At 54.2% G+C, this 24,982-nt stretch overlaps 1 protein-coding gene across 1 annotated transcript in view; it reads left to right on the top strand.

Moving 5' to 3' along the window:
* The window catches only part of ABAT (4-aminobutyrate aminotransferase), an 82,897-nt gene that overhangs the window by 28,556 nt on the left and 29,359 nt on the right, over positions 1-24,982 (top strand). The window contains exon 2 of the mRNA XM_077773220.1: positions 15,284-15,396. Coding sequence (XP_077629346.1) covers positions 15,327-15,396 — 70 coding nt within the window. The 5' untranslated portion in view covers positions 15,284-15,326. The remainder of the gene's footprint in view (positions 1-15,283; positions 15,397-24,982) is intronic.

A 24,982-nucleotide genomic window follows, 5' to 3' on the forward strand; every position in this document is an offset into this window, starting at 1 on the left:
TCGCCTCCCAGCATCCTCTGTCACTGTGTCTAGGAAATCGTCAGTTAACTCAGTCGAGTAGAGCTGATGCTGAAGGCCCTCCTCTCCCTGTCCCCGAATACCTTGTACCTCTGGCATCACACACCCTATGGACCTTGTCCCATTTGCCTGTGAGCTACACTTTATGAGGACTTCAAGGAAAATATTGAGTAAGACAAAGTACATGCAGAGCATCTTACAGCGTCCAGGTCATAAAAGGCGGAACGGCTGAGATATGGTTGCAGGTTAGGAGACGGAGGAGTCACGGGAGCAGATGCAGGAGGGTCCCAGGGTGGCTCCTGGGATGCAAAGAACAGCCACGAAAGACACTCTGGGAACAAGTGAGCAGATTTGAATATAGGCTGTCTTTCTCTTTTTTAAAATTTTTTATAGTTTATTTTTGAGACAAAGAGAAACACAGCATGAGCAGGGGAGGGGTAGAGAGAGAGGGAGACACAGAATCGGAAGCAGGCTCCAGGCTCTGAGCTGTCAGCACAGAGCCCGACGCGGGGCTCGAACCCACGAACCACGAGATCCTGACCTGAGCGGAAGTTGGACGTTCAACTCACTGAGCCCCCCAGGCGTCCCATAGGCTGTCTCTTAGATAATAGCATTACATCAATGATCAAGTACCCGAACGTGAAATACCTGTGTTTCCAATCATTTGTACTGAGGGTACATGGCACGTCCTTCTGTTATCGTTGCTGTGAAGAGCAGATGAGAATAGTAACGACAATAGAGATTGTTCTGAAAATTACAGTCTCTGTATCCTCCATAAAGAGCGTCGCACAGGGTCTGGCCCCAGGCTGGTGATGGGCAGTGTTGCTGTTGCTGGTTACCCTTGTGAGTGTCATCCTGGAGCCCTTCGAGGAGTGTGCCTGAAGGGTCCTTCTCTCCTGCACCCAGGACTGGCTTTGTGGGCTTGTGGCCCAGGTGGTCACACAGGGGCTGTGCTCCGAAGAGCCCTGCCCCTCTCTTGGCTCGATGCCCTACTGCTACATCTTGAAATTCTTTTTTTTTTTTTTAAGTTTATTAATTCATTTTGAGAGACACAAAGAAAGACCAGGGGAGGAGCAGAGAGAGAAGGAAGAGAGAGAAAATCCCAAGCAGGTTCTGCACCATCAGCACAGAGCCTGATGCGGGCCGTGAACTCATGAACTGTGAGATCATGACCTGAGCCGAAGCCGATGCTTAACGGACTGGGCTGCTCGGGTGCTCCATCATCTTGAAATTCTTTTTTTTTCTTTTTTTAATGTTTTTTATTACTTCTGAGAGAGAGAGAAATAGTGTGAGCAGGGGAGGGTCAGAGAGAGTGACATACAGAATCTGACGCAGGCTCCAGGCTCTGAGCTGTCAGCACAGATCCCAACGCGGGGCTTGAACCCATGACCTGTGTGATCATGACCTGAGCTGAAGTCGGACGCTTAACTGACTGAGCCACCCAGGCGCCCTGAAAAATTCTTAATCATTTCTTTACAAGGGGCTTTGAATATTCATCTTTGCACTGGGTCCCACAAATCACCCAGCCGATTCTGCCTGCACAGGCTTTTTATCAGAGCCCTATGGGAACAGCTCTTAGACTAAACTCCGTGTTGCCGGCCCGGGCACATACAGTACGTCAGGCGCATTCCAGCCTTGTCACCGTGTGTCGTCAGCCTGCACCACCCAGTACAGGGGCCGCTCCGCACGTGTGACAGCCAAGCACCTGAGACGGGGATCTAGTCCCAGTAGAGATGTGCTCTGAGTATGAGAAATTTATACCGGCGTTTGAAGGAATGTTTCTTTCCGGCAGGAAAGAAAAGGAACGTAAAATACCTTATTAATAATCATATCGATTACACATTAAGATGATTCTATTTTTAGATGATAGGTTTAAATACGATACATTATATTACACCTGGTTTTACTTTTTCTTTTTTTAGATTTCAATTTTAAGTAATCTCCACACCCAAGGCAGAGCTCGAACTCACAATCCTGAGATCAAGTCACATCCTCCATTGACTGAGCCAGCCAGTCAGTTTCTTTTTTTTTTTAATTTTTTTTTTTAATGTTTTATTTATTTCTAGGCGAGAGAGAGAGAAACAGCGTGAGCAGAGGAGGGTCAGAGAGAGAGGGAGTCACAGACTGAAACAGGCTCCAGGCTCCGAGCTGGACGTCAGCACAGAGCCCGACGTGGGGCTCGAACCCACGAACCGCGAGATGATGACCTAAGCGAAAGTCGGACGCTTAACCGACTAAGCCACCCAGGCGCCCCATAGCCAGTCAGTTTCTACTGTTTTTGCTTTTTTAATCTGACCACTAGAAAGTGTAACGCAACCTCTGTGGGTTGCATCTGAGGCTTGCTTTGTATTTCTGTCGGACAGCACTGCCTTCGGCCAGGTTCCCCATCAGGACTGTAAGCCAAACCAGGTCAAGAGATGACAGCCCAGGGAATCAATTTCTATGCTTAAAAAAAAAAAAATCTTCATTTATTTTTCAGGGGGGGGAGGAGAGAATGAGTAGGGGAGGGACAGAGAGAGGGAGACAGGGATTCTGAAGCAGACTCCATGCCTGACGCGGGGCCCAAATTCACGAACTGTGCTCAAGTCAAGAGTCAGACACTTAACTAACTGAGCCACCCAGACACCCCCACATCCAGGCTTTTAATTTTTTTTATTTATTTTTTTCATGTTTTATTTACTTCTGAGAGAGAGTGAGAAAGATAGCATGAGCAGGGGAGGGTCAGAGAGAGAGGGAGATACAGAATCCGAAGCAGGCTCCAGGCTCTGAGCTAGCTGTCAGCACAGAGCCCTACGTGGGGCTCGAACCCACGAACTCTGAGATCATGACCTGAGCCGAAGTTGGATGGTTAACTGACTGAGCCACCCAGGCGCCCCTCCAGACTTTTTAAACCAGACTCCAGCCCTCATGCTCTCACTCAGACCCATGTCTCCATCCCCCCCAAAATCCATCAGGCACCTCCCTCTGGTGGGGTCACTGCTGCTGGCCAGCCTTTTCTTCTTTTCCTTTCCTTCTTAAAATGCCCCAAGATACTGACTTTTATACCCAGAGAGTTTGTCCAGTGGCCTAAATAGATTTTCAAGGCAGCACGGTGGGCCCAGGAACACGAACAGGGATCCGAAGAGCTAACTCCGGGATTAAAAGCCCAATCAGCCCGGGGCACCTGGGTGGCTTAGTCGGTTCAGCGTCCGACTTTCGCTTAGGTCATGACCTCGCCGTTCGTGGGTTCGCGCCCCGCGTCGGGCTCTGCGCTGACTGCTAGCTCAGAGCCTGGAGCCTGTTTCAGTCTGTGACTCCCTCTCTCTCTGACCCTCCCCTGCTCATGCTGTCTCTCTCTCTCTCTCCTAACAATAAATAAAACATTAAAAAAAAAAAAAAATAAAAAAAAAAAAAAATAAAAAAAAAAAAAAATAAAAAAAAAAAAAAAAAAAAAAAAAAAAAAAAAAAAAAGGAAAAGCCCAATCAGCCCTTCTCTGTGGGGTGAGCCTGGGCCCTGTGCTTACCTTCTCTGTGCCAGGACACCAAACAGCCCTCGCGGCAGAGTCCCCCAGACCTGGGTTTGCAGCCAGGCTCTGTGGCTCATGAGCTGTGTGAAGGACAGGCCCAGTGCACCGAGTCTCCACAGTGCACACCAGATGAACCAGCCTCTTGTGTTTCTTTCCCCACTGTTAAAAAAAATTTTTTTTAAATTTATTTTTGAGAGAGAGAAAGAGCGTCAGCAGAGGAGGGACAGAGAGAGAGGGAGACAGAATCTGAAGCAGGCCCCAGTCTCTGAGCTGTCAGCACAGAACCCGACACGGGGCTCAAACCCACAAACCATGAGATCATAACCTGGGACTTTCCCCGCCCTGATGATATAGCTCCTCAGAGTGATCAAGACAGAACCGAGACAGGCAGTGTGTATAAATTCTCCTGTGGCTCCTTGGTGTTGTGAGCTGGATGCTTGCATGCTTGAAAAGCTAAGCTGGGAGCCAGCTGTGGAGGGGAGTGGTCTCAGTTCTGAGCAAGTGGATGGATCCTCAGTCACCTTGGTGCCCCTCCTGTCCCCCTTGCCATAGCGACCACAGAACGTGGGCTGCCCCAGTGGGACCCCGTGATCGGGGCATTCACCTCCGTGGGTGCAGCACATGCTCATAGAGCTTTCTCTGTGTGATGTGGCACTGGTGCTGGGGGTCAGTTGCTTCCCATCAAGTTACACTGACGATCCTCATCACAGTGTGAAATTGTCTTATCTGTTGTCTGTTCCTTCCACTGGAACAGAGTGCAGAGACTGCTGTCTGGTTTCACCTTCCCCCACCCGGGTTCAGCATTGTGTCTTCAGGTAGTAGGCGATCAGGAAATGCCTGACAGTGAATCCGTGAATGAATGAATGAATGAATGAATGAATGAATTTATTTCACAGGCTAAGAGGAGAGACAGGGATTGTCACATTACAAGTGAGCAGGGGAAGAATATGGATAACATTGGCAGGTGCTGGCAGTTGTTGAAACGAGGTGATGGCTACAGCCACGTTCATCCTGAGTGTTTGAAAAAATTTTCATTAAAAAAAAAAGGTGCTGGAGAAATTACAGATGAGTGGCATCTAACCCTGAAGTGATGAATCAGGAAGGCTTCCTGGTGGAAGTGGCCAGAGGTGCACTACAAAAAAAGTGTGCCACAGTTAGGGGAATGTAGACAGGAGGTGGGGGGCAGAAAGGACATTTCAACAGACACTAGCATGTGGGTGATGACCCGGAACAAGAAAGAGCAGAGTGAGTGCAGGTCAGTGTCACCAGGGAAGGGAGGGGGAGGAAAGACAGGTGCTGCGGAGGGGGGACCCTGTGCCCAGCCAGGCAGCGGCGCTTTATCCTGGGGGGTTGCGGGGAGCCAGGGAATGTTCAAGCAAGAGAGCATCTGGGTCGCTTTGCTATGCGAAACAGTACAATGGTTCCATCCAAGCCTTCACCTGTTCCCACAACGCTTGTCTTCTCCCCTGGAGGACGGCCAGGGTGTGTGTATGTCGCAAGGAGTATCATTGTAGAGATTTGCTTCTTTAACTTAGCGAGACGGTTTTCCCCTAGAGGTATCAAAAAGTCATAAACGGAGGTGTTTTTCTCAACGAGAAGGAAGGCGGAGACGCCTGCTGATGAGAATCAGAGAGCCAGGGCGTTTGGACACCTGGATGGTTTTCCGTGCCTTCGAAAGTGCCAGCCCAGGATAAGTTACACCCCAGTTTTGTTCACTCCGGATATTTGGCTCTGTGTGGACAGCACATAGGGAAAACAGTTGGGTTGTGTGTGTGTGTTTGGGTGGGGACGAAAGGGACCCTTTTCTGGCCTCAGAAGCCCAGCTGTGCTTCCCCTCCGGGGCCCCCACTCCTATGGCTAATGAGCTAAAGAAGGCTCCGCCAGCTGTGTGGGTGCCGGCTCCCACCGGCTGGCCTCCGGCCCCCCTTGGGAAGACGCCAGGCATCCCTAAGTGAACAGATCATGTGTTCTATCTCAGAAAAATGAGGGCCCAGGTGGGGAGGTAGGGCGGGTATGAGGACTTCGGAAGTCCACGCACAGTGCCACCCTGAAGCCCGCCTTGTTCAGCCCTGTCACGTGAGCGACGGCTACTGTGGCTACATCAAAAGCCAGGGGTGAGCCCACCTGTGTGGCTGGAATAGTTCTTCCAGAAAGTGATGAATCGGGTGCTTTTTCATTACTGAATCCTTGGACCTGCCCTCCCCTGGCTCACCTGCACCAAAAATGTTTCAAGAGTTTGCCAGAAAAATGAGGAAACAAGAAAAAGTAGACAAACTCTTTTTCACAAATTAATACTTTACAAGCTCAGCAAGCCAGGGCACCCGGGTGGCTCAGTGGGTTAAGCATCCGACTCTTGATCTCCGCTCAGGTTCTGATCTCGGGGTTGAGAGTTCAAGCCCCACATTGGGCTCCACACTGGGCAGAAAGCCTGATCAGTCAATCAGTCGCTCAGCAAGCCTTCTCCATTCTTGGGAGCTGTGGTCCTACATACTAAGGGGCTCTGAGGATTCCAGTTTGTCCACTGAAAGGACCTCCCATTGCATTGGGCTCCTCGTAGGACTGGAGCCTCTGCGCCCCGGAAGGGACGGCAGGGACAAGTGTCTGGGCATAGGGAAGGGCCGAGTGTGGCCTGAGGCTGGACCTGTCACTTAGGGCAATCGGAGGCCCCCACCAATGAGCGTGTAGCGAAAACATGAGAGTCCTCGAGAAGGCTACAGACCGCGGTTAACTGTTGGTTTGAAGTTCTTGGTTCCTGTAAAAAAATATCTTTATCAGCCCGCGTCGTCTGATGGGATTTCTGGGTGAGGAGAGAAGCCACCAGCCTGCTAAGGTGGCCAGGGCTCGGCCTCCAGGCTGAGACAGCCCGGTTCTCCCCCAGCTCCGTCGTCTTCAGCTGTGTGCCCTTGCGCAAGTGGCAAAACCTCTCTGAGCCTCCTCCTCCCCTGAAAAATGGGAAGAGCACTACTGGCCTCCCAGGACCAGGCGAGGCAGGTGGTGAGCCTCGACCCAGGAGGCGTTCCTTTCCTGAACTGTAGCGGATCCCCGCATGCACCACGCAGAAGGATCCTCTAAATTACCGAGAGTGAAGACGTCCCCAGGGGACGGTGGGAACACTGTCAGAGGCTCTCCAACTCCGGTGACCAGCAGTGTCTTCCAGCCGCCCGCCCTGCGGACCTGGAGGGAAAGAAACGGCCCCATTGTTATCTCCCGGGGCCTCAGCAGTTCCCGGAGTCCTTCCGATGCTTTGTTTCCTGTGCACAGCGCTGACCTCATTTGTCTGTTGCTGGTCCTCCCACAGGACGGGACAGTCCCGAGGACAAAGCGGGACACGCATCCTCGTTCCGCATGGCGTCTGGGGCCTTAGTGTTCGTGGAACTGAACAGATTTTGAAGGCTGGGCCTTTTCCGGCTTTGACCCGCGGTGGTGTCCTCCGTGTGAGCGCGAGCATCCCTTCCGACCAGATTCAGGTCCTTCAGTCCTAACCCTTCGCAGGCTCAGAGATACAAAACCAGCTCACCCGCTTGCAGACCTCCTGCCGACCGAGCTGCCTCCAGAACGAAGGCTCTGCGTCTTCTGCATCTGGGGGGGGGCTTGGAGGTGAAGCCTTGTCCGTGATTCCCCCCCCGCCCCCCCCCGCTCCGTTCACAGGCCGAGGGCTACCTGCCTCCTGCACTTGTGATCCGAGTCCCCCTCCTCCTCCCTGGCGGAGGCTGGCGGGCCGGGCAGGTGGGCGGGCTCCGGGACACGGGCGTGAGCAGTGCGGGAGAGGCCGGGGCCCAGCCAGCTTCTCTCTCGTGGGCCTGGAAGTGCAGGCCCCTAGCAGGCCCAGCGCCCGTGCAGACAGCTCGAACTAGCACTTCAGGCTGTGGAACTAACCTTCCCTGCTGGTGAGAGGGTCCTTTGGATCTCTCTCGTGGGCCTGGAAGTGCAGGCCCCTAGCAGGCCCAGCGCCCGTGCAGACAGCTCGAACTAGCACTTCAGGCCGTGGAACTAACCTTCCCTGCTGGTGAGAGGGTCCTTTGGACGCCGAGAAGATGGGGTGCAGTCATGTCGGCCCTCATCAAACTGAGTGCCTCATGACTTCGTGGGTAGATTCCATTCTTCCCATTTCGCAGCTGAGGAAACTGAGGCCCCGATGAGTCACACAGCTTGTCCAGAGTCACCGAGCTAGTATATGTCGCACCTGGACCCAGTGTGTGGCTCACAGGACTCTCAGCCACCCCCTCTGTCTTTTGCAAGAGTCAACACTAGCCCGTTTCCGAGAATGGTATCGCCCTCCCGTCGTACAAGTTGCTGACGAGTGTGTGACGCCCGGGAGGCAGGTTCTAGGCAGTCACACGTGCAGCGTGCAGGGAGCGAGGGCTGGGGTGCACACCGCAGGTGGTGGGGGGGGCTGCAGGAGCTGTCGCTGGAAGAGGAGACCAGGTCCGAGAGAAAGCCTTCCGTCCCAGTGCCGTCCATCACGGCCCCACGAGTGAGGCCCCGCTAGCAGACCCAGGGCTCTGGCTTTGTTGGTTGCCATGGCGACCCTTGGCCTTGACAACAGAGGCGCTTGGCTAAGTGTGTCATTGTGTCCCCCCGAGTCTGCAGAGAAGCCGACAGCTGTGGCTGCGGACAAGAAAGGAGTGGCCTGTGCCTGCACTTTTGTCTTGGCCCCGAGAGCAGATAGGGGGAGGGAGAGAGCATGTCTGGGGGCCCCAGTGTGGGCTGGGGGCCCATTTCTAGCCAATGATGCACACAAAGGTTTCGTGTTCACAGGGCCCGCAAGGCGACTTAGTGGAAAGGGGGGTGAGACACCATGATCAGGACGTTTATGGGGCACCAACTATTTATTCAATGATTATATGCAGCCAGTGCTGCTCTGGGACTGGGGATACAGCAGGGGCCCAAGTCTCCAGTCTCAGTTTACACTCTGCTGGCCCATGGGTTCAGTTCAAATGGTGTTATCCCCGTTCTACAGAGGAGGAAAATGAGGCACAGAGAGGTTGCTTAACATGCCCGAGGTCACACAGCAGGTCAGAGAGTCTGATTCCCCATTCAGTGCCTGGACAGCCACCTCTCCACACGGCCACCACGAGCTTCTTTATCCCTGTATGTATTTCTGAGGCATTTGACTCTCAAAGTCAGAAACCGTCCGTTTCCAGAGACACGGGGATCGTGCAGACATGGGTCAAGTGCAGGGTCCACCAACCACCTCTTATGACAGTGGTTCCCTGCCTCGCTCAGGGGGCTTCCCTGTGCCCGGGTGACACCCTCACACCCGGGAGGCCTGGTTTAGTTGTGCTGGGTAGAGCCCGGTATAGGCGCTGTGCTCCCTGAGGTTTCTTAGGAGCGGAGGAGGACTGTGACCTTGAGCTCTGAGACCCGGGAGAAGCCCGCCAGCCTCTGAGCCCTCCGTCATGCAGGTGGCTGAATTACATACGGAAGCGACTTCGCATGGAGTAGGTGAGCATGAACCAGCAGCCACTGCTTAGGTGATTTTATTCCCCCTTCAGAGCTGCTTTTTTTTTTTCTTTTTCTTTTTTTTTTTTTTTTGCCCTTTCCCTGTGTTCCTGTTCCCCCATTGATTTGAACACCGCCCTGGCCTCGCCCCATCCCATCCTACCCTCCAGGTGCAGAGGCAGAGAAGTGGGAGCCAGAGAACTAATTAGCATTTTAATGAGCGGAAATGGGATGGGGACAGGTGGGTGGGCCCGGAGGGCTCACTGTCTGTAGCACCAGGGCCTGCAAATTATTTCCTCGGAGGCAACAGTAAGAAACAGCACTTCTTGCAAATGTCCCGCTTGCCCGAAACAGAAGTCACCTTCCTCCCTCACCTCGCACTCAGACAGTTCCTGTTCTGTTCAGTTGACGGCGGTTTTAAATTCCTCTTTCAGTTCTGATCACATCAAGGAGGGACGTCCCTGTGGGATGCCTGCCTTAACCCCCACTGCTGTCTGTCTCCCGTGGTGCAGATTGCCNCATAGTGCTCACGCCGCCTCTGGGCAGGACGAGGGGGTCAGGAGCGTTGCAGCGAGGAGTTCTGGCCCTGGGTTCTCGGCCGTGTGGCTGTCAGATGGTCCGAAGGGGCCAAAGGGGCCTTGGAAACTATGTGACCCAGCATGTGGGGAAACTGAGGCCAGGGGAGGGATGTGTCTTTGGTTCTGGAGCCAAACAAGAGCTATGATGGACAGTCATGTACATGAGGACTTCAGACTTGGTGGGGAGGAATATTATTGTGGAATTGTTTTCACACAAATTTCAGACCCGCTCACTCATTTCATATTTTTAGGGTTTTTTTTTTATTGTTTTATTTATTTTTGAGAGAGAGAAACAGAGCATGAGCAGGGGAGGGGCAGAGAGAGAGGGAGNATCGGAGGTGTGTCAGGAGCCTGTGATCTGCCAGGCTGTTCCAATCAGCTGCGTAACCAGGAAGAGAGGCACGGCTCTCCCGCCCTGCAGATAAGGACACTTCGGCTCAGAGCGTTTTCCCGAGCTTTACCCTCTTAGCTGCATTAAGACGGCGAGCTTCGGGGCCCCTGGGTGGCCCACTCGGGGGAGCCTCGGACTCTGGATTTCCACTCGGGTCACTATCTCACCCGGTCTGTGGGTTTGAGCCTCAAGCTGGGCTCTGCACTGACGGTGCGGAGCCTGCTTGGGATTCTCTCTCTCCCTCTCCCTCTCTCTCCGCCCCTCCCCCGCTTGTGATCTCTTTCTCTCTCTCTCTCTCTCTCAACAAAAACCAAACCAAAAAGACAAGTTTTTCATCTGTAGCCCCGGCTGCAGACAGAGCACACGTATGTGTCGCATCTGTCAGAACGTACACGACAGACATGGCTCAGCTGTCACAGCGGGGTGTGGGTCACCGGCCCGTCCCCAGCAGCCACACGCCGCGCCTGGCGTGTCACGGGGCGTGGAGATGCCTGCTGAGTGAGTGACCAAAGCGAGCGGGTGAATGACAAGCTGTAGCAGAGGCAGGAATTCAGATGCAGGCCCGCGTGACCTCAGCATGCAAGACCTGGTCTCATCCCCTCCTGTAAAAGGGGACAGCCGGCTCCCTAATTCTGTTTGCTTTCTTTTTTTTTTTTTAACAGAGGTCTAACGCATATAACAAGATTACCTGTTAACCAGTGTAAGTGAACCATCCGCGGCCTTTTGGCACACTCGCCGTGTTAGGCAGCGTCTCCACCAGCTCCAGACCCGTCTCATGACCCCGGGGCAGAAGCCACACCGCCCCCTCTCCCCAGTTCTGGCTTCCACTGATCCACTTTCTCTCCCTTTCGATGTACCTGATTGAGAAGCGCCAGACCCGTGCGGTCGGCATGCGGCCTCTCGCGTCAGCACGTCATGCTGGTGGAGGGGGACCCCGTGCTGGGGCTGCACCCCGTCTGGCTTCCCCATTCGGCTGCGGGGACTCACATGGGCCCTTGTGAATAGTGCTGCTGTTGATGTGCCCCTAGGCGTATTTGTTCGAGCTCCTGCTTTCCACGCTCCGGGCTGTATGCTTAGGACTGGAACTGCTGAACTGTAGGCTAAGTTAAGTTTATTTATTATTTTTTTTAAATTTTATTTTTGAGTAAGAGACAGAGTGAGAGCAGGGGAGGGATAGAGAGAGAGGGAGACACAGAATCAGAAGCAGGCTCCAGCCTCCGAGCTGTCAGAGCCCGAGGCAGGGTTCCAACTCACAAACTGAGATCATGACCTGAGCTGAAGTCAGATGCTAAGCCACTGAGCCTCCCAGATATCCATCTTTTTTTTTTTTTTTTTTGACAGAGAGCGAGAGAGCAGAGAAGGGGCAGAGAGAGAGAATCCCAAGCAGGTTCTGTGCTGTCAGCACAGAGCCCGATGCAGGGCTCAAACTCATGAACCATGAGATGGTGACCTGAGCTGAAATCAAGAGTCAGACAACTGAACCACCCAGGCACCCCGGAACCCCTCTTAAAGACTGGAGGTGTGGGAGCTGGTCTCTGGCCCCCTCTCTCTCATCCTTCACCCCAGTAGGTGCCCTCTGACGTGCTGGGGAGCCCCCCACTCAGTTCACGGTGATGCTGCATCGCACTGACAAGCTGAGTGCTTGTTCTCGCGCCCACCCCCCCAACTCCGGGACCTGGCTGAGCAGGGCCCTCCTGAATAAGACAGGAGAGCTGGGCCTCCTCCCCCACGGTGGGGGTTTCCAGGCCACCCAGCGCCTCATCTTCTCTTCCAGCACTCTGTGCTCTGGTGTCCCTGCCCCCCTCCCTGGGCAGTAGGCCCTCACCCGTTCCACGTCTCCTCATGCCGGAGCATCTGCTCAGGCCTTCCCTCCCCTTTCCTCCGTGGCTGCTGCGAATCTGCTCCCTTTTGAGGGTGCAACTCCGGTGACCCCCTCACTGGCATCGCGATGCCCCCCACCCCGTCCCCGTTCCCACAGCACCTTGTTCTTACGGGCAAACGTCGTGATTTCACCCCGGCTTAAGCAGAATTACTTGTTGACAGTGAACTGGAAGATTTTTATATACGTATCTCGCCGGGTTATTTTAAGGATTTATCGACACGAAGGGGGAAGCAGCCCAGTACATTAAATTCTCCCGTCCTCCCCCCGCCACTAAATCATGAGTTCCAGAAAGAGAGGAGCCTTTTATCCGTCTCAGGACTTACATAATGCAGTGCCTTGCCTATAACAGGCGCCTAATTAATTGCTGTTGATTGAGTTAATGGGCTGGAGAGGGTGAGCGCGTGACACCACCTCTTGTGATTGTTGGAGGCGTATGTGCTGAGAATTCCTGTCTGACGGAGGTCAGGTTTCTGTTATAAGGTCACTCCCAACTGCAGGCCACCGAAATGTCACCGCCGCCACGTATTCCCCCATGACATTTTGTAATTGAAAGTGCTGCAGGTGTGACTCCTACTTTGGCAGAGCATTCAAATGTTAATACGCGAGTTCTCCGAGATTTCTCGCCCTTTCAAACACGTGTTTAACGGAAATGGGGTTGTGTGGAGTCTTAAGTACTCTGGTCTGAGACAAATGGCTTTGAACGAGAGACAGTAACTGCTCTTTCTACGTGGTTCCCTTGCTGCTAAATTCACAGGCTCCCTGTGAGCTGGGCATGCCAGAATAGATACAAAGAAAAAAACGTCCGTTGAGTGATCAAGGAAAGAATGGTTTCTCAGTTAACGTCTGGTCTGGTCGCATGGCCCCTGGCCGTGCTTTCCTCCGTAACATTTCGTCCTGTGAAAAGCAACAAAAATTTCCTCTGCAGTAGACCCTTCGTATTCATCAAGCCCAGGATCTGCTGGCTGGTGTTGTTATTCCCCGAATTAATTGATGCTGGAACGAGTAAAAAAGCGAGACCTTCAGGGTCAGACTGTCCCAGGTGTTCCTGAAACCAAGGCCAAGTACCTAACCCCTCCTGGCCTCCGTGCCCTCGCCTCTGAAATGCGGAGACACCCTCCCTCCTGGATGGTTGGGCATGTGGAAGGGAGTGCGGTACCCTTCAGTCCCCCCAGCCCCCTCAGACTACTGTCACTGCCACCCCGGAGGCACCCCAGATCCACCCCCAGGAGACAACACTTTACCCTTAGCCACGCTGCAGGCTCAGCGCCCCCTGCAGTGATGAAGAGGAGGGGCCATCAGCACGATCCGATCTGGGGCGCAGCAGTCTGATACTCTAACCGTGCTGTTGGCCGGCCTCTGTGTGCAAGCGACACAAATCTGGATACTTGAGCAAGCTAAGGAGAAGAAGGAGGAGGAAGAGGCAGTGGGAGGGGGTGGCATCTTTCTTCCGGACTTTGTTCCCGACGGGAACAAAGTCCTTCACTTCTCCCTCAGTGCTGATGTTTCCTTCCAAGTCCATTTGGGAGGGGGACATGGATGAGCCTGATGTTCCTGCCCCCCCCCCCCCCCCCCCCCCCCCCCCCCCCCNCCCCGCGCTGTTCAGCAGCGAGTGCTGGACACATGGGCAAGCTGGGCTCCGCGCTTGAGATGGAGCCAGGGAGCCCCGGCGTCCAGGGCCTACGTCCTGTCTTGCTGTTGCGGCCCCCATGGCACGTGAAAGACCCAGTCTGCATGCCCGCTGCCCTCATGGTGGGAAAGGCGGCCGACCTCACTGCTCCCAGGACGCTGGCCTATCCTGGTCCAGTCGGTCACACGGCATGGACGTGGCCGCCAGGTCTGCTCCCCTGCAGACGGAGGGGGAGGTTTCTGAGAGCGGGGAGGCATGTGCGGAACAGACACCCCAAAAAGTACCTCCCGGGGTCCTGGGGGTGAGACAGGGCGGTGTCCACAGCACATGTAATTTCTCAGGCCGTGATAATGGTCACAAGGCAAGCGCTTCACCTGACCGACCCCGGCGCCCCGTGCCCAGTGCCCACTGGGGGCCCGCACATAGTAGGTGCACCGTGCATGCCCACAGAATGGGTGTGTTCCAGCCAGTGCCATCCGCCCACCTCCTCTGTTCAGTCTTTGCCTCTAATACTACAGCCCGACCCCCATTAGCTCTGGGGGCCCTGGGTGGGGGTCCTGCCAGCCGGTCACCCAGCGCCAGATGCCCACATGTTTCCTCACCCCTGCTGCAAGGCCCGCCCGTCACTTCCAGCTGGTACTTCCTCCGCGCTGCCATCGAGCTGGTGCTTTGTTGCAGACTGAATGAGGGACACCCGTGACTCAGTAACTCTGGGGTCACACCAGTCTGTCTACAGACCCACTCTTAACCTCTCTGTGCCTCAGTTTCCTCGTCTGTAAAAAGGGGACCACAGAGCATCCTAACAATAACAAATAGTGCCGCACGCAGAGCCTAGAGCAGCGTGCAGCCACGGAAAGGAAACGGGGTCCATGAGCAGTGAGAAGCGAAGGGCTCCATCACTGTCGTGAGGTCCCACACAAAACAGAAAATACACACTCCAGGTCACACAGCAGGGATTTAGCCAGAAGACCCACAAACCAAAAGATGCAGAGGGAGCACATGTGAATGGTGGCCTGGGGATGGGGTGTGGAGAGGTGATAAAGGAAAACAGAGTTGGGGGGGGTTGCTCCAGGCCCACAGTGCAAAGGGCAACTAGCAGGTCTGGCCAGGGAGCGCGGGGCTTGGTGGGGGGGGAGTGGGTCTGGAGGGAATCAACAGACTGGTAGCATGGGGGCTGAGAACCTCACTCCCTGGGTTTTGAAACAAAGCCCGGCATCCCGGGAGCCCCCTCCATCTCCAGCAAACTCCAGACAGTTGGTCACGCCGATGATCCCCAAAACAGACCATCGGGTATGGCACTGGGTCCCAGGGTTCCCAGATAGCCCCAGGGGACCAGTGTTCTGTGAGGGGACGGCGCGGGGGGCTCCCAGCTGCTCTGAATCCTCCTCCATCTGAGCCTCCCCCCCATCGCACGGCCTGGGCTTGCTTGTCCCCGGAGGGGGGGCAGGGGGGAGGGGATGACCCACTGAGCTTGTCAGCTCGCCTACAGAGAGGGCTCTCAAGCCAGCTCTGTCCCCTTTCTCCAGTTTTCCATATAGGAAACATGCATAGTGGGCCTGCCTGGGGTGTGGTCAGGGTCCTCCGAAAACACCTGTGAGCAGATTTTTATTTCAGTCATCTCAGCACCCAACGGTGAGTCTCGGACGAAGGCCCAGACACGGAGGGTCACGTGCTGTTCTGCCTGAGCCGGCCAGGTGCCCCCAGTGTGTATTCGGCCCGAAAGCAGAGGGTGTGATGTCAGGAGAACCTTCTCCATGACGTGGGGTCTCAGGGAGTGGGGTTCTCGCAGCAGGGACGAGCCCTTGGCCGGCCTGACCCTGCACCTCTGTTTTCTTTCAGGGTGGAAGTGCGCCCGGAGCCTCTGTTCCTAAAGGGGAGGATCATGGCGTTCATGTTGCTCAGCCGGCGGCTGGCCTGCACCTTCCAACACAACTACCGCCTGCTCGCGCCCGGTAAGCCCGGGGGTCTTGGCAAGAACTGGTCCTGATGGGAAACGCCATCCCGACTGGCGGGGAGAGCCCTGGCGGGTAAAGGGACCAGGCGGCCAGCGCTTCGGGGGGCTGTCCCTCCCCCTGCCCGCACATACACACTAAACCTGTCCCCATCACCGCCCCATCCCCGTCTCCGCCACGTGCTCCTGTCCCTGCGTGGACAGCTCTGGGTGGCCTGGAGGTGGTGGCCCCAGCAGCCAGGAGGGTCCGGGCTGTCCTCACAGGGACTGTCGGGGGAAACACAGCTGAGCCTGTCGCCGGGAAACGGAAAGGCTACAAACGTCCTTGTGACTGACCTCAAGGCCAGGTGTGCCTCCCAGGGCTGCCCTCTCCCTCACCTCTGCTGACCCGCACCCACCTGCGGCAGCACCCACCCTGCTGGCCGTGTCTCTGTGGGGCTTCTGTTTCTCTCTGAGTTCAGGCAGCTTAGCTGGGCCAGCCTCCCTTCCACAAGGAAGGAACGCATATAGCCCATTTTACAGAGGAGAAAGCTGAGGCTCAGAAGCAAAGTCACATGGCCGTTTGAATGCAGGTCAGTCTGCCTGCAGATGCTGGGCTGTCATGCCTCCTCCACGCCCCTCCTCGGGGCTCTGGGAGACACGGGCTGGCCGTGGCCTCCTGTGGGCACCCTGCACGCCCTCCCCCCCACCCCACGGNCAGAGCCCCGTCTTTGTCGTCTTGGTGTCCCTTTGTTGCTCTCGTCTGCCTCCTGAAGGCAAAGTGCTGCCCTTGACCTTGGTCTGCATCTTGAATGCTGGGGTTTATATCCTAGGTGGGGATGCCTTCCCACAGACGCAGGGCTATTAGCAGGTTGTATTTTAAAATAAACCTTTTAAGGGCCCTGTGTGGCTCAGTTGGTTAAGCGCCTGACTTTAGCTCAGGTCACGATCTCATGGTTCGTGAGTTCAAGCCCCGAATTGGGCTGTGTGCTGACAGCTCAGAGCCTGGAGCCTGCTTCAGATTCTGTCTCCCTCTCTCTCTGCCCCTCCTCTGCTTGCTCGCTCGCTCTCTCTCTCAAATATAAAATTTTTAAAAAACACCAAAATATTAAAATATGCCTTTTACCTTGGGTTGATTTTACGAGTACAGAGAAGGTGTTAGGATATTACAGATCCCATATGCCCCAGCGCCCCCCGGCTAACACCTTCCCTCACTAGGATGCTCTCGTCAAAAACGGAGAAGCTGACCTTGTAGATTATAGCTACCCGAACTCCAGGCCTCTCTGTGGATTTTACCAGTTTTTCCCTCAGTGCCTCTTTCTGCCCCAGGATCCAGCCCGAGTCCCGCAGTGAGCTCTGCGGTCCCAGCTACCCGGTATCATCCAGTCTGTGACCGTGTCTGTCTTCCCTTGTTGTTCTTGACCCTGATAGCCTCGAGGAGTTAGTAGGCTTGAGGTTCTGTTTTATTTTCTTTTATTCAATTGTAAGAGAAGCATGTTAACGCTTACCTACTGTTACCTTAAAAGTAAACCCAAAGCGGATCGCTGATGCCCGAGTGGTGTGCTCCTAGCGGGAGAGAGAGTCGTCCATAAGCGGTAATGCTGAGCACCCGCTGGGTGCCGGTGCTGTCCCAGGTGCCGAGGGTGCTGTGGTGCTGAGGCGTGGCCCCCTGGGGCTCCCGGCCGCTGGTGCACGCGGCCCCGCCTCTGCGGGTCATTCTCAAGGGCATCTGCACCTTCCCAGGGAGACCACTGGGGAAGAGCCGTGAATCAAGGCCCCTACGCCTGGGCCACATTCCACCCAGGGAGCCTGGCCAGGGGCAGAACTCTGAGCCTCCGTTTCTCATCAGGAAAGTGGGTCTCCTCAGGAGAGCGAGGACAGTGCCAGGAGCGTCCTGCCTCGCACGTGTCTCGGACCAGAAGGAACAGTTCAGGGCCACCTGGACCCTCTGATTCTCTCAGCAGACATGTCTGCTCTCAAAAAATAAATACTTTTTTAAAAAAGAAGGAACAATTCATGGAAAGCCCTTCGTTTATATTTACAAAGCATGAATAAGGAAAAAAAAAAAGAAATGACTAAATCAGAATTACCAGGTCTGCATTTTCTTGGCCAGAGTAGTATCTTTTTTTGGGCACACTTGTGCCAGATTTAGAGAACCATACAGTGAGATCTTTCCTCTAGCCTATCAGCCTGACATATCTAATACAATAGAGAGATGGTCAGTAGGTAGGTAGGTGGGTAGGTAGGTAGGTAGACAGGTAGGTAGGTAGGTTGGTAGATAGGAGTTTTTAATACTAAACCACGGTGTTGGCAAAAATACAGGAACCTGTGTGTTCATACACTGCTGATGGGCAAGTAGCAATAAGGAAGTAGATTTTTGTGTGTTTTTCTTTTAATAGGCTCCACACCCAGTGTGGAGTCCAATATAGGGCTTGAACTCATGACCCTGAGTCAAGACCTGAGCTGAGATCAAGAGTCGGGTGCTTAACCGACTGAGCCACCCATGTGCCCCGATGAAATAGTTTTAAAATGGTATCTAATCTTTAATCCGTTTAGTTCCCTGGGAGAGGAAAGCAGAGACAAAGAGAAAGTATGTAACTTTCTCAGAACCTCGGTGCTAGCAGGTGGGTGAACCCGGCTTTGAGCAAAACCAGGCTGGCCCCCAAACTTGCAACCTTAACCACTGTATTCATTATTTATCGCCATGTAACACATAGCCCTAACTGTGCCAGGTAAAATAATGCACATTTACTATGTCACGGTTCCCGTGGATTAGGAGTCTGCAGGCGGCGTAGCTGTGTGCTCTGGTCTTCCATGAGGGTACGGCTGAGCTGTCAGCCAGGGCTGTGGCCTCATTCGGAGGCTCACCGTGGAAGCTGGGGGATCTGCCTCCAGGCTCACTCCCGCGGTGCTGATTGGATTTGGTGCCACATGGACATCTCCACAGAGCGGCTCACAGCCTGGCACCTGCGTTCCCCGGAAGGAGGGAGAGCGGGAGGGTGCTTCAGCCCACCTCCGCTCCCACGGTGTTTAGGTATCTGTGTGGTACCTCCACCCATCGGATCGCTGTGGACCCTCAGACACGGCAGCTCGTGGCTCAGACAATGCTCCCAGTGGCACTGTTTTGTGCCCCTCCCCGACAGTCACTGATAATCTTTTTTGTTTTAATTTGTTAATGTTTTATTTATTTCTGAGAGAGAGAGAGAGAGAGAGAGAGACAGCATGAGCAGGGCAGGGTCAGAGAGGGAGGGAGACACAGAATCTGAAGCAGGCTCCAGGCTCTGAGCTGGCTGTCAGCACAGAGCCCGACGCGGGGCTCGAACCCACGAACCGTGAGATCATGACCTGAGCCGAAGTCGGACGCTTAACCGACTGAGCCACCCAGGCGCCCCTGATAATCTTATATCGGCAAACAGAGCACAAAGACCGGGAGACTGCAAGGTCAGTGGTGAGACTACTGATATATTCCTCAAGGAACATGTTCTGAAAAACATCGGTGGGGCGCTGCCTCCCTGAGAGCAGGTGAAAGAAAGGGCTGGAACGTTGCCACTCACAGGCGACAGCGCACAATCCCCTCTGGCCGTACCAGACCTGCGATGCCAGGAACGTCCTGAACGGCCTGGAGTGCCCCACGCCCTTCGGAGAACCAGAGCACCCAGGAGAATAATGGAGAAGGAAACCCTTTATTGCCAAGTGCATCCTCAGCCGCATCCGTCTACAGCCTGGCAGGTGCAGACACCGGTGGTGCTGAGCAGAAGGACCACCGGGGTATTAGAAGGAAACGAAGAGCCGCTAGAGATGGACCGCCGTCCCCTGTGTCTCCACCGTCACCCACCCGAGTCTCCCTCCGAGGAGCCCCGTCTCCTGAACCGACCAGAATGGGGACGCTGTGTCGTGAGTCGTGGCCTGCAATGCGAGGAATTACTGCAGGCTCACAGGGAGAACAGGGACCGTTGTCCAGCTCATCCGGCCGTCACCGCGACACTGTCCTTCTTGAGCTGACAGAAGGTCTCCAGGAGCCTAGCCGAGCACCGAAGTTCTGCTCGGAGCGAGGAAATACCAGGAACGGGGGGAAAGCCCCCTCCTCCCAACAGGCCCACCCCCCCGAATGTAAATAAAAAAGGTGAAGAGCCACCCAAAGGCAACAGCGCGTCTTCCAGGATTGGCGTTTGAATGGGACACCCCCTTGGAGAAGGACCCCACCCCCCAGCTGGCCAGACAGCAGGCAGAACCCGCTCTGACAGCTGCCGGGACGAGGGGAAATGAGGAGGAGAAGCCGGAAGAAGGCCCTGCGGGCTGCCCACCATCCTGAGAACAGTGACATGGAACCGGGTGTGTTTACCCTAAACCTGCAAGGAAAGTAAAAACAGGAAAGCCAGCCGAAGCGGGAGGAGTCACAGCCCTCACGTGGGAGGTGGCCCAGAACAAGGGTGTCAGAGGCGAGAAGTCCTAGCAGTTTCAACCCTCGGTTTCAAGGAGTGGCCATGGATTCTTCTGGATCTGGGACGGGAGGAACCAGACAGCCATTCTGGAAAGGACGTTTGAGACCCCACAGAGCGAAGCCCATCAGAACTTCTCGTTTGGGGTGTGATGGAGTTAGCCCTGCCCGTGAGGTCGGCAGTCGCTGTAAGATGGTGCCCCTGGATGGGTGGCAGAAACTCACACCGTGACCTCCTTCACGAAGGGATCAAGGAGCTCTTCACAGCTGTCCTCAGAGCCAGGGGATGAGGATGATGAGCCCCCAGAAGGGGCTTTGAGGGGCCCCGAGCACAGCGAATGCAGTGCACATACTCGCGAACTTACCTGTTCAGCAGAGAAAACTGGCCGAGCTCGTAGCTGGCGAGTCGGAAGTGCACTGGCCGTATCTCCGAAGGGACCGGCCACACCATCCGCTGCTACAACGTCAAGTGTGTGGAGCGGCCCCCCGGCTGCAAGAGCGGGTTCTCTGCCTTCCCTCTAGACGGCGAATCCTCTCTGCAGGACGAGCAAGTGGCACCGTGGTCACCTTCAAAGAAAGGACAGTAAATGACTCAAGATCTTTTTGTTTGTTTGTTTGTTTACCATTTGAGAGAGAAAGAGCGTGCATGCACACAGCTGGGGTAGACACAGAGAAAGAGGGAGTGAGAGAGAGAGAGACAGAGAGAGAGAGAGGGAGAGAGAGAGAGAGAGAGAGAGAGAGAGAGAGAGAGAGAGAGAGAGATCCCCAAGCAGGCTCCACGCTCAGCGCAGAGCCCAACACAGGGCTTGATCACACGAACCATGAGACCATGACCTGAGCCACGACTGAGAGTCGGATACTCAACCTTCGGAGCCAGCCAGGCGCCCCACGACTTGAGATCTTTGAATGCCGCAGCCTGAGGCTGTCAGCCATCTTGCCACAGCCGAGGAAGGTGCCCCAAAGGTGCTCATGGTTGGGTCTCTTGTTCTGTAGCATTAAATGCACGCAATGGATTCCTCCCCCTCCAGGGACTCCAGAGGCCCCAGCAAACCGTGCTTTGCATGAAGAGGGTGAATGACCTTGTGCTCAGCGGCTGTCAGCCCATGTGCCCTCGGCGTCCGTGCTGGTGGCCGTGTGTGGATCTGTGAAAGTCACAATCACGATCTGTAGTGAGTCTCCTAGGAAAAGCAGTGGTGACCACGTGCCTGGAGAAGTGTGTCCTGTCTGTGAGTCGCACTCCCACCAGCGCCTGCAGGCTTATGGAGGAACGAAGACTTGACGGTGTGCACGCCCATCCGTAAGAGTGTGACTTCTCTCGGCTGACAGGATGCCAGTGTTCAGACTGCGAAGCTAAATCCGCTGCAGAATTTCCACGGTCTGTGGCACGGTTACTCTCTGATATTTGGCATTTCAAAATCATTTCAAATTACTCAAAACCACCATTCGTGTGTTTGCCGACCACACGCATCCCAACGTCCAAACCCTGCAACGTCGTCGCTGGAAGAAGTGTGATGCTCTTCTCGCCGCTGGGAAAGGATCGAAAGAGGCTGAATGACGTGCTGAGGATAACACAAAACCGAGCCGGGGAGCTGCTGGCCTCCCGTCCCGGGAAGAGTTTCCAGCCAGGTGTGCCGCCAGCGTGAGTCTGGGCTCCTGTAGGGGACGACACGTTACACTGCAGGTTCTTCCTGGAGGTCTGTCAGACTTACACAGATTCTACAGAACGATACTTCTCTGGGACAGCATGGAATATAGTAATTTAGGCTACTAGTATTCTCCAGATGTTTATGAAAGAGGTAGATCTTAATTGGTTAAAAAAAATAAATGAGGTGGACACTTGGGGAGGGGAAGATTTTTTTAAAAGAAAGAGCAAAGCACACAACTCCGATTGAACTTGACCTTGACTTTGGCCAGGCTCACATACGGAGCCCTTCCTGTTTGGGCAAAAGGCCTTCATTTATTACTCTCAGTATAAAGATCAAGAGAATGTTAAAAACATTTGATGGCTGTTTTTACAGCTTGGAGTTAAACATTGACTCTAGTTTGGTGAGGCCGCAAGGGTGGCCGGCATCGCATCGGGTTCGCAGAGGCAGAGGGCCGGGCTGCACTTCCCCACCGTGCGGCTCTCCTGGCTGTGTTGTGTCGTTCACGAATGAAAATGCTGGGTGGGTCACTGTTAATTCAGACTCTCTTTGCTTCTTTGCGCCTCTAGGAAAGCTGTTTTGCTGAAAACGTTTCATCTCAAAGACGGGCACTAGGTGACCCGAAGGGCAGCATCTGTTACGCGCCCGGTCTCTGGGAAGGGAGAGGTCAGGTGGACGAATTTTCAGCCTAGCGCTTACTAGCTGTGTGACCATGCAGATTAGGTGACCTTTCTGGGCTTCAGTGTCTTCTTCCGTAACATGGGAGCAATGGTAACATCTACCTCCCAGAGGGGATTGAAGCTTAAGTGAGGCGATCCACGTGAAGTGCTCAGGACGCTGCCTGACACGCTCGCCCTAAATGCCCGATGAAGGAACACCTCTGCTCACGTGACTTGACGGAAGCGATCCCAGGGAGTTTAACTCGTGCTCTTTTCTCTTGCGGCTTATGGCAGTATATATCATCACTAAGAGAACATCTTTGTGTTGGTGTTTGGTTATTTTCCTCTACAAGAAGTCAAAGTGGAGATATTGCAGGAAAAGCAAAAGTATTGGACCTGCGTTCAAATCCTAGCTCCGCAGTTCACTAGCTGTGTGGCCTTGAGAAGGTCGCTTAACCTCTCTGCTCCTCATCTGTAACCTGCGAACCATCTCTCGAGAGGGCTGCGGAGGAACTGAAACAGGAGATGGGAATTTGCCTGCCTAGCACACAGCAGGGGCTGCACCCGTGCTTGCTGCCCCCACCTCCCCTTGTTCGATAGCACGGTGGCCAGCGCACCCGGCTGTGGCTTCCAGGACCTCTGCCCGGAGGCCCTGGGCCCTCTTCCGGCCACACCCTCGAAGACTTGGCACATGGAAGGACCCGAGGCAGCTCTCAATGCAGACCTGCCTGCCTGACGCCTAGCCACCCCACCTGGTGCCTGAGCACCCCCAATTCCCAGGGACGGGTTCTCGCCCTCCCTCCCCGCCCCTCCCTGCGTCTGCCCGCAGTCTTGGCATCCCTATACCGTAGCTCCACGCGACCCCACTCAGCCCTGTCATTCCCCGGAGACCCTTTCAGGCGCAGCTCCCACTGGGACCTGCGTCCAGGGCCGGCGTTTCCACCTTGCAGACCCCAGGACATCTGACTGCCGCAGCGCGGCGCCAGGACACTTGCTGGAGAAGGAAGAGAGGACTTAGGTGTCCTCACTGGAGGACAGCTTTCACGCTTTGAATTTGCCCCCCCCCCACACACACACTTACCAGAAACAAAGCAGGATCAGCACGAGTTAAGAACTGTTTTTATCCAAACACGCATCCCTGTGTTATGCAGGTCTAGCTGGAATCGGCCTGGACCCGTAGCCCCGAGTTCTGGCCAAGGAAGCAATAAACAGCTTAATGTAAACAAGAAGTCATCAGTATGTTCCACGACCTTCTAGCTCTCTGCTAATGGAACCGACTCTGTAGGGACTCCCTTTTCATTTTCAGATCAAACAGAAGACAATAAAAGCCGGCTGCCTCGTGCCCCAAAATGAAGGGTAGCATTGGATTTTAACTGGACTTGATGTTCACAGGGCTCCATTGTGTTACAAAAACCCTCTTTGATATCCAAAGCCATTATGGAAAATTAAGAATGCATTTAAATATGTTCTTTAATATCATGGCTTCATATAGTTTGGCAAGCTGTGTGTGGGTGTGTGGGTGTGTGTGTGTGTGTGTGAGAGAGAGAGAGAGAGAGAGACAATGAGGGTGAGAGAGAGGGAGGGAGAGACAGATCCTAGAATGGTTCTTGGCTTCTCTTGGTGGTTTCCTCTCCTACCTAACGGGAACAAAAGTACGAAGTGTCTAGTGACTCCCTAGTCTAATGCATGCACGGCAAGAAGGAGGAAGGGACATTTCCCGGCTACCACATGTGTTCTGGGAACACCGAAGACAAGCAAAGACATTGAAGGGATCTCTGGGGGTGCTGACGGTCAGTCACCCCACACTTACCATGGGTTCACCACAGCTGTCTTTCAGTCAGGGATCAAGACTTGGGGGGGGGGTGCCTGGGTGGCTCAGTGAGTTAAGCGCCCGACTCTTGGTTTTGGCTCAGGTCATGATCTCAACGTTCATGGGACTGAGCCCCACATCGGGCTCTGCCCTGGCAGCTCAGAGCCTGGTTGGAATTCTCTCTCTCTCTCTGTCCCTCTCCCATTTGTGCCTCTGTCTCTCTCAAAATAAATAAGTAAACTTAAAATTAAAAAATTTGGGGGGCACCTGGGTGGCTCAGTTGGTTAGGCGTCCCAACGTCGGCTCAGGTCATGATCTCACAGTTCATGGGTTCGAGCCCCATGTCGGGCTCTGCTGACAGCTCAGAGCCTGGAGCCTGCTTCAGATTCTGTGTCTCCCTCTCTCTGACCCTCCCCCCTGCTCATGCTCTGTCTCTCAAAAATGAATAAACGTTAAAAATTATTTTTTTAATTTTTAAAAAAAGATTTGGAATTGAGGCTGCCCTTCACTTCAGCAACATGCTGAGCTCAGAAGCCTTGCGGGTCTAGCCTGGGAACTCCCCTCCTGACATTTATTACCATGCACGAGTGTGAAATGGATCTCCACCAAGTGACTTGTGCCCCAAACTTTTTTTTTTTTTTTTTGGTAAAAAGCATCTGTAAGTGGGGACAACCTGTATTTAGCCATTTGATCATTTACCCCCATGTGATTCCCAAATGTCACAACTAGGGGCACAACTCAAGGGAGGTGATGCTGGCATACGGTGGGTGGGGTACCGCCAAACATCCTCCAGGACACAGGACACAGAGCATTATCTGCCCCAAAATGCCGGTGGTGCCAAGGCTGAGAAACTCTGGTACTTTTGGATATACATTTGGACATGGATTAAATTTTAACAAATTTGGATAACTTTTGTAATGCTAATGCCATGGCCATCTTTCCATCCACATTGGTACCACATAGTACCACATCGGTACTATGAACAGATGCATAATATTCCTTTGTCCATGAAATGGTGGAATCTGTCTTGTTCTGTTTAGCTGCCCTCCACTGCTTTC

Source organism: Crocuta crocuta, unplaced genomic scaffold (assembly GCF_008692635.1).
Source record: "Crocuta crocuta isolate KB4526 unplaced genomic scaffold, BGI_CrCroc_1.0 scaffold16, whole genome shotgun sequence".
Taxonomy (NCBI): Eukaryota; Metazoa; Chordata; class Mammalia; order Carnivora; family Hyaenidae; genus Crocuta; species Crocuta crocuta.